Raw genomic sequence first — 14,690 nt, forward strand, 5'->3', positions numbered from 1 at the left:
TTCAGAAGAAAAAGAGTTTATTCTAGTGAAAATAATTTTGGGAAAGTACAAATATAAATGTCGAAAATTTAGAAACACTTTGTGTGCTATAGAACACATTATGGAATGAAATTGGCTCAGTGGGATTTGCTTTGATAGAATGAAACTGTCTACATATATGGTACAGATGATGTTAGTATGATTTTGGTAAATATATTTGAAACCGTAAACATGGGTTCCTTGGGGTCCAAATGATGGGGTAGAAATTTTCTTTACTTGGCTGCTGTGGCCTAAGAGAGGAGGGAGGGAGTCTCCTGTAGGGGCTGGAGAGGGACAGAGAAAGCGTTTTAGCCCGAGGACCTCTGAGGAGGATAATCATGGGAGTGAGGTATTTGGGCCTTTAGGACACGGGGGAATTCTTTAAAATAATGTGTTTGTGAACCAGAGACATAGGTTCGGGTCACACTTCCACTAGTGTCCACTGCCCTCTGCTGTTTCTGTCTTTACCACCTATGCTGCTGGAGCCCAAAGACTTCCTCACATGCTGGTTGGGAAGAAAGGCAAGCTCATTCTCTCAAAGCAAGAAGGGAGGGCTGGGAGGAATGTGCCTCCCAAGTTGGGAAGGAATGTTAGCGCTGGTGGGGGCCTGTGAGACTCTGTAGGAAGCTCTCTGCTCTCTAAGGTCAGCGCAGCACAAGTGGGTGGCCACCGCAGCGATGCTCTGTGTGGGTTACTGCCTGTCGGTGGACAAAGGACCATTCAGAGTTTCTGGATTTGTTCAAAATGTCACCTTTACAAGCAGCCCTCATTTCCTATTCACGTTTCATCTTCAAAAGAGCATCTGCAAATCTACAGGTATCATAACTACTGCTAAAGTTTATAGACTGGATCCTTAATAATTTATCATTAATTCAAATCTGAAAAAATTTAAAATAACGAGTTGGCACAATTAGTTTCTGGTAGCATTTTTACACTACTTGAAAACATACAACATTCAGTTCTACGCTCAAGTTAATAACTTTTTGTATACAGTATATATTTCAATGTTAAAATTTGAACTTAAAGGCTGTTTACTAATAATGTTAAACTATCAAAATATAAGATACAAAAAGCTATATAGAAATAAGATGTGTACTTCTTTAATAAGTTGCATACATAAAGTACAATACCTTTAAAAGATACTCATTGATTTATTCATAGATTCAAGAAATTTACCTGAATGCCCACCATCTGCAAGGCACTGGGCTAGATGCTATGGATTCGGTGATGAATAAGGCACAATCTGGTCCCCAAGAGCTTACAAACTAGAACTTTTCTAGGTACCCTATAACAAATGAGCTATAAGTGATTTCTAATGTAAAGAGGAGCGAATACTTTTTGCATTGAGTGTTAGTTTAGTCGTCTTTGCAAAAGCTTCTTTCTTTTCATAATACGCAGCCTCATTTACAAACACTGGGTACATGGTACAGTCTCCGCCCAATGGAATAGCCTTTCCATCAAGGGTTAAAAACACAGGATCCCCAGGGTGCAAAGGCTTCCAGTCTTGATCCTCTCAGGAGACAATTAAAATACATAAAAGTGCATTAGGTTTTCTCCTACTTTAAAAATTTAATGTCAGGTTCTATACAACTAAAATCATAGCATCGTCTTCTTTAAAAAGAGATACTTGAGAGGCATATGAGTGATCTGACCAAACTGAGACTGAGCAATTGATTTTGGCAGTGGTATTAAGAGTTCCCCTTTTTATTTTTATAACCGACAACATGTAATTAGAGTTTGCTTCAATACTGTTTGCCTTGAATGTTGCCAAAGAGATTTATAATATTAAAAGGCAAAATAAAATGTGCATCTCCTTAAGGGCATACTCTAACTCTTGCTAGCTGAAGTTAAATTCTGCTCAGTAGAATTGAAGAAATATCCATTAAGAGCCTTCTGTGTATAAGACATTCTACTGTTGGGGATAAAAAAATGAGTGACATTGTGCCTGCACACTAGGAGGTTCTACTCTGGTGGGGACTGGTGGGAGAAGGTGGGAGCGGGCTGAGGAAAGTCTAAGACAAGGTGGGCTTTTTCCATACGTGTCCCCACATTGTAATAATGGAGTTACCTGAGGGGTCCCCACCAAGGATTTGGACCTGTGAGCCCGCCCACACCAGTGCTGCCACACCACAGGAACCCTAGAGCAGCTCTTCTCAGACTTGGATGTACCTGCAGTTCATCCAGCGATCCTGTTTGTCTGGACCCGTAACCAGGTCCCCACCTGAGTCACTCGCTCAGGGTCTAATGGCTTCTCCGTTCACTCCCTACTCTCCAGACACTGTTCATCCTGCGGTTCCTCAAACACTGCGAGTTCGTTCCCGCCTCAGAGCCTCTGCCCTTGTTTTCCACGTGGCTGACTTCTCATCTTCCAGGTTCCACCTTCAATGCCCTCATCTTAAGAAACGGCATTTTCTGACCACGCCATCTAATGAGGAACCCTCTGTTAACTGCTACTGTATTATTCTGTTTATTTCTTTCATAGCACTTATTAAAATTTGAAATCATGTGACTTTTGTATTATTTACTTACTTATTCATGGTCTGTTCTCCCCTTATTAGTATGCAAGTTCTATCAGAGACCCTGCCTACCTTGACTCTCAGGGCCCAGGACAAGCTTAGTAGTTATTCAAACATATTTATTGAAAGAATCAATCAATCCCTCCTGCAGAATACTGAGCCATTCCTTATTGTCTACCAAAACTATCCTTTCTGGCTTTGAAGACCTACCACTAGCCCTGTTTGTGACTGACTTCATTCATCTCACCTCTGCCTCCGCATGATGATTTTTGTGTTTCTCACGTATGTCTTTGAGGAATATGAAACTTAAACAATCCTGTGTTGTAGCCAGTTATGACATCATCACCTTGACCTCTGGTTTTTGTACTTGTAATTTTTGTTACTTGTAGGGCTTTCCTCCCTTCTCTCCCTAGACCTTTGCCTTTCTGTCCTTTCAAACACTGCCTAAGGCTCCTTCTTCAGGTTTCCATCTGAGTCCCACTAAGGTACAAGGCAGGATTTGCTCCACTAGACTGTGTTTTGGGACAGGCTATTTTATTAAGTTGTAAGTCCGAATGACTATCATTAGGGTCATTAAATAGGAGTTTGAACTGGATCAGTGCTTTTCCACTCTAATTATCCAGACCAGTAAGATCAGATGATCCCAGATTGGGAGCCTGGCATCATTATCTTTTAAAAGGCTCTCTAGGCAATGCGCAGCCAGGGTTGAAAGCTCCAGACTAGACGATCCATCAGGACTTTTCCATTTGAGTCCTGAGGGTGTGCAGGGTACTCTCAATGGGGATGGATGTCTTAGCTTTTGGGAACCTTTGCTTCCCCCTGCTTTTACCTTTTTCTTTTCCAGATTTAAACCTCCTATACTCTCCCTCTCTCCTACTTTTCTTCCCCTTCACTATGCCATTATTGATCAAACCGGACAAGGAGCAGATACTGGGGTTCTGAGGAGTCAGGAAATGACAGCAGAAAATGTTCCAGAGAAAGAGGTTCTGATTGCTCTGCTCTAACTTATATAGTAGTGCTCACAGGGAGGGGGTGCGATGTGGCTGGCTGCACAGAACATTAGTTCTGGATCTGCTGTCAATAGCTATATGGCTATGGGAAGGATCTAATTTCTGAGCCTCTGTTTTCTTATGTTAAAATAGATGTAGTAACTCCTAGCCATTGCACCTGGGCAGGAATTTCACCTTCTCTGACCCTCACTCCTGATCATTATTCTGCAGTAACATCTGGTTTTCTTCAAGACCACAGCTTATACCTCAATACACCTAGACTGTAAATTCCACAAGAATATAAACCATGTCCACTGATGTATCCCCAGGGCCAGCACAGGATATACTCAATAAATATTTACTGAGTGACCATCTGAACACCTTACCTACACTGCACAGTTTATGAGAACATCAAATGAGCTAATGTATGTAAACTGCTTTATGGACTTTAAAGTTCTACTCAAAGGTAGGGCATCATTATTTTGAATATTTAAAAGAAGTAGTAAATGTTACCTGCAGTTTAGGGTGGATAATAGCAGCAATTTCTCCACTTTTGTTCCTGGGATAATCAACTTTCTCCATTATTTTATAGACTTCAATAGCACAGGGAGGAAATTCTTTTCCTATGGCAAAAACAAAATGTGTAAGTAGCAAAAAAGAAAAAAAAAGTTCTGAAGAAAGGGAACTCGATATTTTAAAGAAGGTACAGTAATAACCAAAAACTGAATTTTCAAGGAGAACACACTTCCTTTTTTTGCTTTTAAATCATTTTATTGTGAAATTTAACGCTCAGAAAGTACATAAAACATAGTTTAATGAATTATAAAATGACTACCCATGTAACTATCACCCAGGACAAGAAACAGCACACTGCCAGTATTCCAGCATCCCCTACATGCCTCCTTCCCATCATAATCCCATCGCCTTCCCACCTTAGCAGTAACCACTAATTTTGGTAATGACTCTCTTGCTCTACTTTATAGTTTCACCACCTATTTCTGAATCTTACACAGTATAGTTAAGGTTGCCTACTGTTGAATATTTTACAAATACAATCAATCACTATATGCACTTGGTCTTCTGAAGATTAACTTTTTGGGAAGATTCATCTATATTGTGTTATATAGCCACTGTTCGTCCATTTTCTTTGCAGTATAGTATTCCACTGCAAGAAAATGCCATAATTTATTCATTCTTTCTAGGGTTTATGGACATCTTGTGTGTTTCCAGCTTGGGCCTATTAAGAAGAATGCCATGGGCTTACAGGGCTTCAGGCAGAGAGCTGCTCTGCCACCACCACTGAGACACTTTACCAGATCATCTTCCTGATGCTCGAATGTCCCAAGCTAAAGCTGAAAAAGCCGCCATAGATGCAAGTCATTGGACACAACAGTCATTGCTCCAGTGTTATCTTAATTTCATTATTGCCAGAGTTAACTAAAATGCCCTATGACTAATGATCACAGGTCCCAGAGGCCTTTAGCTTTCTTGGTAGACAACAGAACTTACAAAGCCAGTGTGGAAGAGAAAGTGGCTAGGTCTGGGAGTCAGGATAATTGGGCTCTTATCTCCTGGCTGTGTACTTGAGCAAAATGCGTAACTTCTCGAAGCTTACGTTCTTTACCAGACAAACTAAAGTTGCGCATTAGTTTATCTTGAAGGGCCCTTTCAGCTCTGACATTCTATGATTGCATAACTTCAAGAGGATGTCCAGCAGGTTAGGTGACTTCAGCATTGTGCTCCTTCTCTTAACTAAGTAGGTTAAACATCTGGATAGCTCCTGAGCAGTGAGACACTAGGATGCAGGCAGTGGAGTGCAACTTACAAAGGCACAGCAACATTAAACAACCCAATGCCCAAAAACTTGGAAAAGGAGTAGTTTACATTATACCAGGCAACTTCTGAACAAACAGGATGAACTTCCATCCAACGGAGAGCCCACAGTGTGCTGTGCTTGCAATCCAAAGAAAATTCTTCCTTTGCCCTTAGAGCAGAAAGTGCAGCTGGGGTTGGAATGTCGATATAATGTGACCACTTCTGTGTCAGTTAGCTTTTGCTGCAAAACACACTACACCAGAACTTAGTGGCTTAAGACAACAATCCTCCAATTAGCTCATGCTCTGTGGGTTGGTTGGGCAGTTCCTCTGGTCTAGGCTGGACTGGCTGATATCTAATTGGCTTGCTCATGCATTAGCAGTGAGCTGGCAGGTCAGCAGGAGGCTGGGTGCTCTAAGATGGCCTCACTCTCATAGTTGGTATTTGACTGGCTGTCAGCTGGAGCTGCAGGACCACTGGCCGAGGTGTCTCAGTTCTCAGCCTCATAACATCTCATTATCCAGTGGGCTAGGGTAGACTGACTCACATACTGGCAATGCAGGGTTCCCAAGGACAGCAAGAGACAAAGCCTTGATTGCAAGTTCTTTTCAAACTTCTGTGGCACAAAACATGCCACATGGCCAAGGCAGATTCAAGTGGTAGGGAAATAGACTCCACTGTTGAGGGGACACAGATGCAGGGAAGGAAAGAATTTGTGGCTATTTTTACAATTTGCCACACTTTCCAAGATGAAGATGGGAACTGATCAGATATCATCTCTTTAAACCAGAAGGTCCATTGGGAGGAAAGGAAAGAGTGGTAGAACACAAAGGAGTGTTTTTTGCTACTTAGAATCTCAGAGCTGGAAGGAGTCTCAGATGCCCAGCTTCCAGAGATGCTTGAATATTCTCCACATCTTTCTGGCCAAGTGGTCATCTTGCTCCTGCTTGAACAACTTTATAAAGTGTGGTCCGTTTCATTGTTGGTCAGCTTTGTTAATTAGACATTTCTGTCTCTAGGTAACATTATTCCACCGATTCTAATCTGCCCTCTGAGTCACAGAAAGGATGCCTAATTCTTTTCCAATATAACACTTCGAAAACTCCAAGATAAAATCGGCCTTAAGATTTTTCCTAAGCATCTCTAAATTCTATCAATGACCGCTCTTCTATTGTCACACTCATGAGGATACACGTGAAGGTATCTTTGGGATTATTCTTATTATATTTCTCAAACTTCAACATTCTCAACTGCCTCCTCAGCTAAACTCTACTTTATAGACATTCCTCCTGAAATACAGACTAGGAATTTCTTCACAGGTCTCCAAGCATTGTTTATCTAAGGCAGCAAAGAGACCGTCACTTCCCTCATTCTGTGATTTTTTTAACATGAAAGTAAAATTTTGTTTCTGATGTACTTTAATTTTAAACATTTGGTTTAGATTAATGTTAAAGCCTGTCAGGACTTTTTGGATCCAACTTCTGATCTCAGATATTTTCCTGCTAGCTTCCTGTCACTTATCACTTACATAAGCATGTCATATATGTCCTTATCCAAGTCACTAATAGTAATTTTGAGTAGCACACAGCTAAAGACAGAGCTCTTCTACACATTTCTAGAGACTTTTTCAGATGGTTGCCAGCATCCTTTGGATAACGGTGCTTTTTCCATGTTAGTTAAAAATCCATCAAACTGGATAGTCTAAATTAATAATGGTTCAAAAGTTTTGAATTGCAGAATCCTTTCCTTAAATGAAATGTTACAAGGATAAAACAGACACAACTGCTCTGGCTGAAAGAGGAGTGGGGGTCGTTGTCCTGGAGCTACCAGGGCAGCTACTAAATTCCCGCCCTGTGGCAAGAATCTATGGATTGTGATTTGAAAACCATGTTTTTGAATGTATGTAAGTTATTCCTCAATAAAAACAATGTCAATTATATAAAGAAGAAAAAAAGCAAAAGAGTAAATAAAATTTCTGTACAAACAGAAAGACACAAACAAAAAAAACCATGTTTTGATTTTTTTTCAGTCAGGTTTGTGGCCTTCTACCTGGGTGCATTGTTTCCTTACATTCAACACACTTACTATTCCAGGGGTTTCTTGTGAATAAGTGATGACCTTCCCAACACCAGGCTCATCAGACAGTACAGACTCTGTCCTCAGACAAAGGGGGTAAAATCCTGATTTTCAGTCTTTGTGACTTTGGGGTCAAAGGACTTCCAAGCACAGAAGAAATTCCTGTGATCACAGCAGGAGGTTAAGGAATTACCCTCTCCATAGGCACTGAAATATTCACCAGCTTTGCCGCCATATAGACCCATTCCTCAACAATAATTTCACTTCAGCCTGTCTGAATAATTATTTATATGTCACTTTGATTTTGTCTTAATCATAATTCTTAAAAGATTTAAAGTAAACTTACTTTTTAAAATAATTAATACATTTCTTGTTTTGTTTTTTGTTTTGTTTTGTTGCAGTTTTAGGTTCATTAAATCAATGAGCAGACAGTACATAGAGCTCCTTATGCCCATCTCACCATGAGCCCCCATTTAACTATTTGTAATCGCACAAATAATACATGAATACGTCATTCTTCTTGAACACAAGTAAAACAAAATTAACTTGATCTTCCCCTCCTTTCCCCAGTAATCACTATTATCAGTTTGGTGTTTTCTCCCTGAACTTTTCCTGTGTAGTAACATATATTTATATATATTCTAGCAAGTGTTTTATTATTATTATTATTATTATTATTATTATTATTATTATTATTATTATTATTATTATTAATGTTTTTGAACCAAATTGGTGTAACATATATTTTGGTCTACAATTTGCTTTCTTTCAGTGGACAATGTAGTTTGAAGATCTTTCCATGTTGGTTTACTTAACTAAGTGATGGATATTCGCATCATTTCCATTGTTTTGCTGTTACAGACAATGCTTCAATAACCATCCTTGTATGTAGCATGTCGGTATGCATGTGCTTGTGTTTCTTTGAGATGTGGAATTGCTATGTCACAGAATTTGCACATTTTAGAAAGTGGATACTGTCAAATTATCCTCTAAAGTGTCTTTACCAATTTACATCAGCAGGGAAGGAGACTATCCCCTTTTCTCACACCCTTACCAACACAATATTATCAGATTTTAATATTTTCCCAATCTAATGGGAGAAAATGATTTTGCATTTTAATTTGCATTTTTCTGATTACTACTGATACTGGACATCTTTTCATCTCTTTATTGGAATTTGTAATACTTGGTAATTCCTTGCTTTTTAAAATGGAGATTAATAGGAAAATGAGGATTTTGTTTGGGGAGCTTTATTTGGCAGCTGTTTTTCTTGGAAGGCAGCTATGCTAACCACTATGCCACCAACGCAGGGTCAGCAGCTGTTTTTCTTGAATGTGTCTACATTGGTAATGAAGGAAGACCGAAGTGAATACAAATTTTTAAAAAGCACCTAATATCATGGACATGGCAAATATGACTTAGATTCCAATTGCTACTTCAATGTGTAGCAATTAAGTTGTTAATGTGTGCTCCATCTCATCTATTTCTGATTTTTTTACTCACACAAGCCATCAGTTAAAGAAACACTTTCTGCCTACCACTTACCTTCATTGAAATTATGTATAAAATCAAGTGCATGTTTAATCATTTTTCTCATCTGATCCAGGATATCAGCTCTAAGAACCCCTTGAGGCTGGGGACCAACTTCTATACCTAAGTACAGAAGGGGAGATAGTTGCATTTATACAAGTTTTAGAATATAAGATTGAGCATTTTAATATATCAAGATCTAGAATCCCATCATTCAAAATGATTAAAAAAGTAGGCCATGTAGCATCATGAAAAATATATAAGACATAATGCCAGGTAAAAAAAGAAAGCAGAGCGTTTACATGTACAAGTTAGATGCATAGTAAATAAAGACTGGGTGAGAACATGGAAAAAAGTGCAAAGAGTTGTGTTATAGTAGTAAGGTCTTGAGGTCTTTTTCCCTTTAGATTTTCTTCAATATTGTCAAAATATTTAAAAATCATAATAATTAAAAGGAGTAGACAAATTTACACCAACAAAATAATACGTGGCCACAGAGAGAAACTGTCATAGACCTAACACTTAGCTTGTAGGAGAAAAAACATCTATTTAGTCAAAGAAATGTAGACTAAATGAGCCATGGGTTTAAGTCTAATGACAATCTATGTGACCCTAGAGCAACTTTCTTGCCCTTAATATAACAACCCATCCCGACATGATAGTGCAATGGATTCAATTATCTGTAGGAAAAAATCATATTTCTTCTCACCCTAAGAAGGTCTACTTCCTGTGGCTGTCACACATCCATCCATAAACCTACAAAATATTTTTTCTAAACCACTCATCTAGTCCCCTCTCTCCTGTTCAAGTCTCCCACACAGTTATTACTCCAATTACCACCTTCCCCATTTATAAAACCATTTACCAAGTATAACATTATCCATTTTTATTCTTTTCCATTTATCTATCATCACCCACTTCTGTTAATTCTCAATTCACAAAATCTTACTGTATTGTCTTTTACCTTCATTTTTGTGCTTAGCTTTCCTGGATATATGTTTGGGCATATATTTAAGTATAGGGTATAAGTGTGGCTAAGGTATGCATCAGTGTATAAGTGATTTGTACAAATGTGTGAAAACGTGTTCATGGATATGTCTGTATGTGTAATGTAGAAGACATTGTTGATTGCCTACCCCAAATCCATTCTATCTTACTTTTTACTGACAGAGACCTGATTTTGGTTGGGTATCCAACTCAGGAGTAAATGTGGAATAGTTTCAGTCAATCAGAGTAACCCCATTAACTCTAGGAGTTAACTTAAGAATGGATATGTGACCCAGTTCTGAACAACTGGCCATAATGGAAGGTCTGCAAGTGAATTCCTGAGAATGTCTTTTCTTCCCCTAGATATTGTCATGTTGGCGTATGATGATTGAAACTACAGTGGACATCTTGTGGCCTTGGAGCCACCTAAAGTCAGAGGTGTATTATAAAATGCTGAGTTGGAGAGAGTGTCTTTCTGATCTTAAGTGTTCCTCCCTCCATGACTGAATGACATAAAAATATTCCAAAGAAAATAGCAAAGTTGGAAGGAGAACATATAGTATTTCTAATTATTTACGATGATCTTAATACTGTTCCACATGAAAATGTTTGAAAGATTTGGCTCTATTTTTAAGAGCTAAACACAGCAGTAGATATTCATTCTGGTTAAGAGCAACACTGCCCCATAAACATCATAGATCAAGTTCGCTCTCGCAAGGCTTGGAAATCTCAGGCTTTATTTGATGTCACAGAGGAACAGGATCTCTATCCCTTACTGTTAAGCATTTAGTTTGTTTCAAATAATTACCCACACCTGTGTATTTAGCATGCCCCGAATGATCTGTTGATTATACACCAAATTATCAATAATTGAATAACTACAAGAACTTTAAATTTTGCTTATATTGTTTGACGACTCACTTTAAAATTAAATTGCTCTTGGTTAAACCATTTGAGAGCTAACAAAAAAGATTTTAGGTTGTGACAGCAATTTTAATGACTATAGCGTGGTCTGTAAACAATTATGCTACCAGGTCACTCAGGAAAGAGAATGGACTATAGAAAAAAGAGACTGTCTGAGAGTGCAAGCCTGCATGTTGAAAGTTATCAGGAGGTAAAGATGAACTCATAGCCCAGTAACCGACAGGGCAAGCAAGTGCATGGAAAACAAACACGGGTCACCAGAGATTCTACTGCAAAGCAGGTGCTAAGAGGGATACTGGGAGAGAATTTTCCATGGGCCTTTTGTGTTTCTGCATGTCTTGTCAGTAAGACATGACTGTCTTGGCCGCAGATTATTTTTTCAAGAATGTTTGTACAGTGAGTAGTCTCGGAAGGTAGGAACGGTGTCTCTCTTGGAGCAAAAGCCAGGCTGCTTACTGCCCATAAAAGATACCAGTTCCCTCAACTCTGTGTTTCTTCCTGGAATGCAGAAAGCTGCTCAATGAAATCGAGGAGATTTGATATAGTTAGAGACTGTTGGTGATAGTTTGTTTATTACTTGAAAATTATAAGCCATAATGATAAGCAAAGTAGCTGTATATAGGCTTTAAATTAATTTTCTCAGAGTTTCATCTAGGACACATTTTGTTTAGTTGTGACAGTGGGAGACATGACTTACCCACAGCATACTTGGCTATAGAACGAGCGGTTGCGTATTTGAGGGAAGGATGCTCAATAAGATAAACATAGCAGGGTAATGGAGCCAAAGACATCTGAAAAGAATTTAAAACATCTTTCTTATTATGTAAAGACCGTATGTCTTGTTGTCTTTGCTGTTAGAGTCAATGATGCCTTCAATATGTTTCCCTTCATCGACTAAGATTAGTAAGACAGCTTTATGAAACACTCTGAAATCCAATGTTGTTACTATAACTTTGAAAATACATAATAAATGAATTACATATAAAGCTGGATTCTAAATAGCTTTCTGGATAAAATGTACATTAAACACTTCTCCAGAACTATGAACAGAGAATATGAATAAATTCTTCTTCTGAATGGATTTGGTTACTTTGTTTACATCATTGGTTCCATTTACTCTTTAGCTTAGTATTGGTCTCTCAAAGAATTCTGTGTCTGCCAAAGAATTCTGTGGGCAGGTCTCTACAGATGTTGGGCAACTCCTCCTACCTGAATGAGAATTATCTGAATGAGAATTCAGGACAGGCCTCTCAGCTTTGATAACAATGGCAGCCATGCTGCTTCCTTGCCTGGCAATCAAAGCATGCAGCTTTCCTTTCAAGGAGCAGCAAAGACTAGCTGCATTATGAACTCCCACCAGAACAACTATCTGGTTAATGTCAAAAATTCAAGGGAAACAAAAATAATTGTTAATTTTTTACTATGAGCTAGGCATTCAGCTAAATGCTTTAATTATTTTATCTCATTTAAGGCTTAGAACAGCCAGATAGGGTAAGTGTTATTATTGTGCCAATTTTATAAAACGAGGAAAGTCAGGTTTTGGAAGTTGAGTATCTTGTTCCAGGATAGTGAATGAGAGAGCCAGGATTAGAACCCAGGCACTCCTGGGTATATGGGTCACACTCTTTCTACTAAATCATACTGGTCCATACCAGCTCTCTGGAAGGAAGGCTGTCCATTATACAGAAATAAGCATACAGTTTATTATTTGTGTATTTGCTTGGTTGCTATTTTCTAGCAATTTTTCTCTAGTTATAGGCACTGGATTGCTGAATTTTTCATATTGTAGATTTCTGAGCTTTAGAGCGATTAGCTAGATGAAGTACTGAAAGATCAGATGTGTGTGAGGGTATCTGAATCAAATGGAGACAGGGGCAGGGCTAAGGAGAGCCAATCCTTCTATCATTGGTCTTTAGTCAACATTAAATGACTATTTTTTGAGCTTCCTAATACTATAATTGAGCCACTTTAACCAGATCACTTAAAAGTTTGGTATTAATTTTACCAAAGGGCCTATGGTTTGGTGGCTGTCTCAATAAAAGATTTATAATTTTATAGACACAAGGATTCATATGTTTCATTATCTTATTCATTGTAATTATTATTTCACTCATTTCTTCCCCTTTTCTCCTGCCTGTCACTACTACCTTCATTCTAGTGCTTCTCCCAATCCCCCATTTCTTTTGAATCCTCCCTCCTGACCCTTTTCTAGTTGTTTCACATCTATAATTGACTGAAAAGTACAGGTCCTAGGCTAACTTGTAAATTAATAACATTGACATTACCTTAATATAATGAAACATCTGAATTAAAAAGTCATTCCTGGAATCTTCAAGAATAAGAGTGCACCCCATGTTAGAAGTAGTGTTGTGAAGGTCAAAAATAATGTCATAGGAATCTTCACTATCTTTTGGACCAAATAAATGATTTATTTCTTGAGCCCTTCTCACTTCATATGGCAAATCCTCTGACATTTCTTTGCTGTTATTAGCAGAAAGAAAAAGATTAACAACATCTGTGGCTAAGGTAACATAAACATACAATAAGAACACAGTATAGAAGGAACCATTTGCCAAACCTTTAATATGAAAAATCTGTGAAGAAAGTGGAAATTAGCTTGAAAACTTTACAGATGAAAAATTACATTTCCCCCCCTCCATTCAATTCCATGTAATGTTGCACTGACATGCTTACAAAGAATACTTCATTTATGTGGCTGGTCACAAGAAAGACATTTCAAATAGAATTTACCATCTGACTTCAACCCTGAACAAAGTTCATCCACTAATTTTATCACCAGTGTCTTAGTAGTTCAGTGCACTGAGCTATTATGGAACTAGACCACCAAATGCACTATTTTGGGGGAGGGGCTCTAGCTAGTTCTAGTGCACAAAAACAGTCAAACTTAGGAAATCACATCATCTAATTAGGAATTCTTAAGTGATGCCAGGAACCACTAAAGATCCAGGGTCAAGCTTTACAGAGAAGAGTCTGTAAACCCTGCGAAAATGCAAAATTTTACAGGTATATGTACTTATGCATTTTTCTGGGATAGAGTTGATAGCTTTTACTGAATTACCAAGTAAGTCTCTACCTGACTAGCCACCTCCCACAGTAGTTATGATAAAATTTTTTTAAATGTACATGATCATTTAAATTTACTTTTCCTCATTAAAGCATTCAATCACATTTCTCTATAATTTGATTTCTTTCTAGTCTCTGGCAATTTTTGCTAATATCTTCAAAGGACCTATATTTGCACCTGAGTAATTCCTGCCTGGAAAGCAATCAAGAAAGTGGAACAGCCATTTTTCAACTATGAAGCAAAAGCAATGAGGACAAAAGCTGCATATTAAGGCTAGTGCAGAGGGAAGATAGGATGACATCACTGTGCACTGTACCAGCCCTGGACTGCCTACCTTGGACTTATTACTCGTGAAAAAGAAACCCTTATTTGTTTAAGCCACTGTTTTCAGATTTATATTATGTGCAACCAAACATATCCTAATGAATATATATGTACTTTAAAAGTTAAATCATGCAACAACTCCATGAGTACCCCCCTTCACCCCAACTGATTTGCTCCTCATTCTCCCCCATGTGAATAAATGGCACCACCAGTCACACAGTTGCTCATAGTCAAGGCTTGAATTCTTAAAAGATAATAGACACTGAGTTCTCATGCCTGGAATCCAGGTCCCGTAGCAAGAATCCTAAGGAATGGAGTGGACCGAATAGGCAGGGAGAAGATCCTAAAGGGGATGGCAGCCCTACTAAGTGACAAATCTATTCTGGATAGGAGCCTTTTGAAGAATTTTTAGCATGGGAAAGACAT

General features: G+C 38.4%; 1 protein-coding gene across 4 annotated transcripts in view; it reads right to left on the reverse strand.

Annotated features, from left to right (window-relative positions):
* The window catches only part of ASPA (aspartoacylase), a 20,890-nt gene continuing 6,200 nt past the window's right edge, over window positions 1-14,690 (reverse strand). For 3 of the 4 annotated variants that reach the window (XR_012060198.1, XR_012060196.1, XR_012060197.1), the window contains exons 4-9: window positions 13,141-13,336; window positions 11,553-11,646; window positions 8,960-9,067; window positions 4,037-4,146; window positions 1,195-1,528; window positions 1-716 (exon numbers count right to left, since the gene is read on the reverse strand). Coding sequence is in view for 1 of the 4 variants with exons in the window: in XM_072940340.1 (XP_072796441.1) it covers window positions 663-716; window positions 4,037-4,146; window positions 8,960-9,067; window positions 11,553-11,646; window positions 13,141-13,336 (562 nt within the window). In the remaining 3 variants the exon portion in view is untranslated. The remainder of the gene's footprint in view (window positions 717-1,194; window positions 1,529-4,036; window positions 4,147-8,959; window positions 9,068-11,552; window positions 11,647-13,140; window positions 13,337-14,690) is intronic. The other variant, XM_072940340.1, reaches the window with a different exon arrangement.

This window comes from Vicugna pacos, chromosome 16 (assembly GCF_048564905.1).
Source record: "Vicugna pacos chromosome 16, VicPac4, whole genome shotgun sequence".
In the NCBI taxonomy this organism is placed as follows: domain Eukaryota; kingdom Metazoa; phylum Chordata; class Mammalia; order Artiodactyla; family Camelidae; genus Vicugna; species Vicugna pacos.